A 1461-nucleotide genomic window follows, 5' to 3' on the forward strand; every position below is an offset into this window, starting at 1 on the left:
TTTTTTGTCCCCCAAGTCCAGGATCTGAGCCAGGATTAGCCACTGTATGTAATGCTCATGTCTCTTTAGTATCTTTCAATCTGGAATAGTCACTTGGCCTTTTTTGTGTTTTACCATTATTTTTAAAGTGTATAGGCCCCTTATTTTTTTTTTTTTTTTTTTTCATTTATGCATTTTTATTTGCTAATGTTTATATCAGTACACTAAAACTAAATTTTGGAGACACTGGATATCATTAGTTTGGATACCATTAGTTTATTATAAAAGAGAGACATGAAAATTATTTACATGATGAAAGATTTCACAACTTCACTGGAATGGGCAGCTTCACTTCATGCCATTTTAATAATGATTTCAGTCCACATACTTTCCGAGAATGTCACCATCTCTAAATAAGAAATAATCCTTGTCATCTAGAACTACTTTGGTGCCTCCATATTCTGGGAGAAGAACTTTATCTCCAACTTTCACACTAACTGGTTGAATCTCTCCACCCTTTCCTTTAGAGCCCGATCCAACAGCTACTACTGTTGCTTGCAACACTTTTCCTTGAGATTTTTCTGGAAGCATAATACCTCCTTTGGTTACAGTTTCAGCTGCGCTCCTTTCAACTAAAACTCGGTCAAAGAGGGGAAGAAACTTTCTAAACGCCTGCCCTGCCATGACGCCGACCGCCGCAGTTCGTACTCTGCTCTGGAGCTGCCGCCTCTGCAAGAAGACCCGCAGTACGACCCTCGGGCCACGTGAACGTGGGAAAAGACCGCCCAGCGCGCAGGCGCGCTCACTCCCGCCCCCCCCCGCTCCTCCCCGCAAAAGTGGGTGGCCGCACTAGCGCGCGCTGCGATTCGTCCCGAGGTCTGTGCGTCGGCCACTGACGCGAGTACGCGGAGGCGGAAGAAAAGAGGAGTTCTTTCTAGGCTTTTCTAGGCCGCCCGCCGAGGTGAAAGTCCTAGCTCTTCGCCCCTCTTCCGGAAATGACGCGTTTTGAACCTTGACCCACAGAGAGCGCGGCGCTTCCCGGAAAGTTCTGGAACCGAGTGCAGCCCGGGAACTAGCCTAAGCCGGCCCGGAAGGGGCTGAGCCCGCTGGTATAGGCCCCTTATTTTATATATTGTTCCTCCGATTAGGTTTATCCGATGTTTCTTCATGATTAGATTCAAGATTCGCACTTTTGGCAGAAATGCCACAGAAAAAGATCATATCAGGAGGCATCTGCTAGTTTGGCCCATTACTGACAACATTAACTTTGAAAAGTGTACATTTGAACCACATCAGTAAATCAAGAAGTGAGTAATACATGTGTAGATTTTTATGAAAGCTTATAAAAAAATGAACCAAATATAAGAAATGTATGGCATTCTGAGAGAGAGCATATACTCACATTAGCCCTTTTTGACAAATAGGAAAATAAGTGAGCTGTTAGAAGCAGAACAAAAGAGAAATGGTTATGGGAAAATCTGG

General features: G+C 44.3%; 1 protein-coding gene across 1 annotated transcript; it reads right to left on the minus strand.

Annotated features, from left to right (window-relative positions):
• Positions 1 to 230: 230 nt before the first annotated feature.
• Positions 231 to 791, minus strand: LOC116637773 (10 kDa heat shock protein, mitochondrial). The gene has a single exon (XM_032413261.1). It carries the CDS (start codon positions 661 to 663, stop codon positions 355 to 357), a length of 309 nt encoding a protein of 102 aa, XP_032269152.1. The 5' UTR covers positions 664 to 791; the 3' UTR covers positions 231 to 354.
• Between the last annotated feature and the right edge of the window lie 670 nt (positions 792 to 1461).

This window comes from Phoca vitulina, unplaced genomic scaffold, assembly GCF_004348235.1.
Source record: "Phoca vitulina isolate PV1807 unplaced genomic scaffold, GSC_HSeal_1.0 scaffold15, whole genome shotgun sequence".
Classification (NCBI taxonomy): Eukaryota; Metazoa; Chordata; class Mammalia; order Carnivora; family Phocidae; genus Phoca; species Phoca vitulina.